The sequence below is a fragment of the Phalaenopsis equestris genome, unplaced genomic scaffold, assembly GCF_001263595.1.
Source record: "Phalaenopsis equestris unplaced genomic scaffold, ASM126359v1 Scaffold000134, whole genome shotgun sequence".
NCBI classification, from domain to species: Eukaryota; Viridiplantae; Streptophyta; class Magnoliopsida; order Asparagales; family Orchidaceae; genus Phalaenopsis; species Phalaenopsis equestris.
In genome coordinates, this window is record NW_018164576.1 from 2,706,574 (window position 1) to 2,708,593 (window position 2,020).

The 2,020-nt window shown below is 30.7% G+C and overlaps 1 protein-coding gene across 9 annotated transcripts in view; it reads right to left on the minus strand.

Moving 5' to 3' along the window:
- The window catches only part of LOC110021383, a 48,071-nt gene that overhangs the window by 30,433 nt on the left and 15,618 nt on the right, over positions 1-2,020 (minus strand). For 5 of the 9 annotated variants that reach the window (XM_020719863.1, XM_020719857.1, XM_020719860.1 and 2 more), the window contains exon 4: positions 409-569. The exons of 1 other annotated variant lie outside the window; for it this stretch is intronic. In XM_020719863.1, the coding sequence (XP_020575522.1) occupies positions 409-569 (161 nt within the window). The remainder of the gene's footprint in view (positions 1-408; positions 570-2,020) is intronic. 3 more of the 9 variants (XM_020719866.1, XM_020719859.1, XM_020719858.1) reach the window with 2 other exon arrangements.

The window sequence follows — 2,020 nt, forward strand, 5'->3', positions numbered from 1 at the left end:
AAATGCAAAAGAATTGGGTGTTGTGTATGTAAATTCCCCTAATATAAAAAATACTAAAATTATATGACAATGCAAGGATTTAAATATGGAGCTGTTAAAAACATTTAAAAAATTATCTTACTTTGTTATCTCAAATGACTTCTTATTGTTTGAACTCAAATTTCTATTCTATTTTTTCAATTTATCACAACAACTACATGAATTTCAATCATCTTATGTATATCATAATAAACAGGTTGTTGGCTCATGAGTTGATTTAAACTCGTAAAATCAAACTCAGCTAAATTAAATGCATGCACGCACATGCACATGCAAATATATATAGACAAGCAAACACACCTATATGTAAGTATATATATAGTGTGTTTGCATGCATTCTCACATTTATGTGTTTAAAAATTTACTTACAAAATCCTCAATCGTGGAATTGGCTCTTTGCATTGCACCAATTTTAATAACAGCTTCATCTTCAAATTCAGTTTGTATTATCTGAACATAGGAAACGCCTTCAAAATCATGCTGGGATAGACATTCTGAGTGACTCCCTGCATTCTGAACCGCATTTAATCCTTCAAGCGAAGAACAGAAATGAGGATCAATTAACACTCATATTATAATATCTCCTAGACCGTCATGTTATAATATCTCCTAAACTTTATATTGAAAACTTTAATAATCCAAGACAGAGAAATATATTCGTGAATTTAGTACAATAGCTTGCGCCAATCAGAACAAATTCATGCTGATTGAGCAGTGACTAAATCTTGAATTCTACAGCTCTGAAAAGCAGGCAAAAGCTCCAAATATAACTTTATTGACTAATAGAATATAGGTTATCATAAGTTAACAAGGATACCTATAATTTTCTTACAGTTTTGTCTTCCAAAAATTGGGGAAGGATTTCATGAGAAAATTGAGCCATCTTTTAATATGTTTAAAGTAAAACATTATCGTTTACTTGCTCTTATCTAAAGAGAAAGCGCAAACCAAAATATTACTATTTAAAGTTAAAAAGTACTAGCACCAAGCTGAATCCTTCTATCACTTAGCAGCTATAAATAGCTGATGAAAATATTTAGATGATATTCAATCTTCATCTTTTGCAATGTAAAATCAACATGATGGATTGATAAATCTCTCAGAACCAGCTGGAGATCAAGTGATGGAGAGCTAAAAGTCTATACTGATCAGAAATGCAAACTTCTAAATCAAGTTGGAAATAATAATAAATCGAAGATTGCTTTTCAATTTAGTTATTTTTCTAGGACTTTCTATTCAGGAGTTTTTAATTTCAGATTTAGTGTAAATATGTTTATAATGATAAAAACTTGTGACAAAGTCCGTCCATACAATCATATCATATTTATGTGTTTTATCAGTTGTAAAATATTTTTCAACCCTTCATTTATGAATTAGCTACAATTCATTCATTAATGCTCATTAGGATGCATATAAGTGTTTCAGTATTTTTCATGACCTCATATCACATTAGTCATGTGCATCATTTGCCCGTTTACATAAAAGTATTAGTAGAAAATTGGCTCTTACACATGACAATTATATAAGTCTATAGTTGCCATGAAGTGAAAATATGCCAATTAAAATAAAGCTATAAGATATTAGTATATCTAAATCCTAAAAAGTTTCTTATAGCAACCAATAAAAACTTAATAGATAGAAATGCAAGGTGAAATTAGAAAATTATTATGAATTTGAAACAAATTTTAAAAAATGATAAATTAAAAATAAAACTTGCAAAACCAACAAAATCGCCTTGCCACGTAGCGACATGTGTCTCCACATAAACTGACAAAAATCGCCCAACCACATGGCAACATGCGTCTCCACGTGGCAAAAGCACCCGACATTATTTTTTCGCATATATATCTTCTTACACACTAAGGGTCTATTTGGGGCAATTGCCCTAGAAAGTTGCTGAGCAGAAACTGTTGTGGATAAGTTGGTGTTGACCTCATTTTTAGTGAAGTCTAGTCTTCCTCTTAGGGTTTAGGATCTAGCC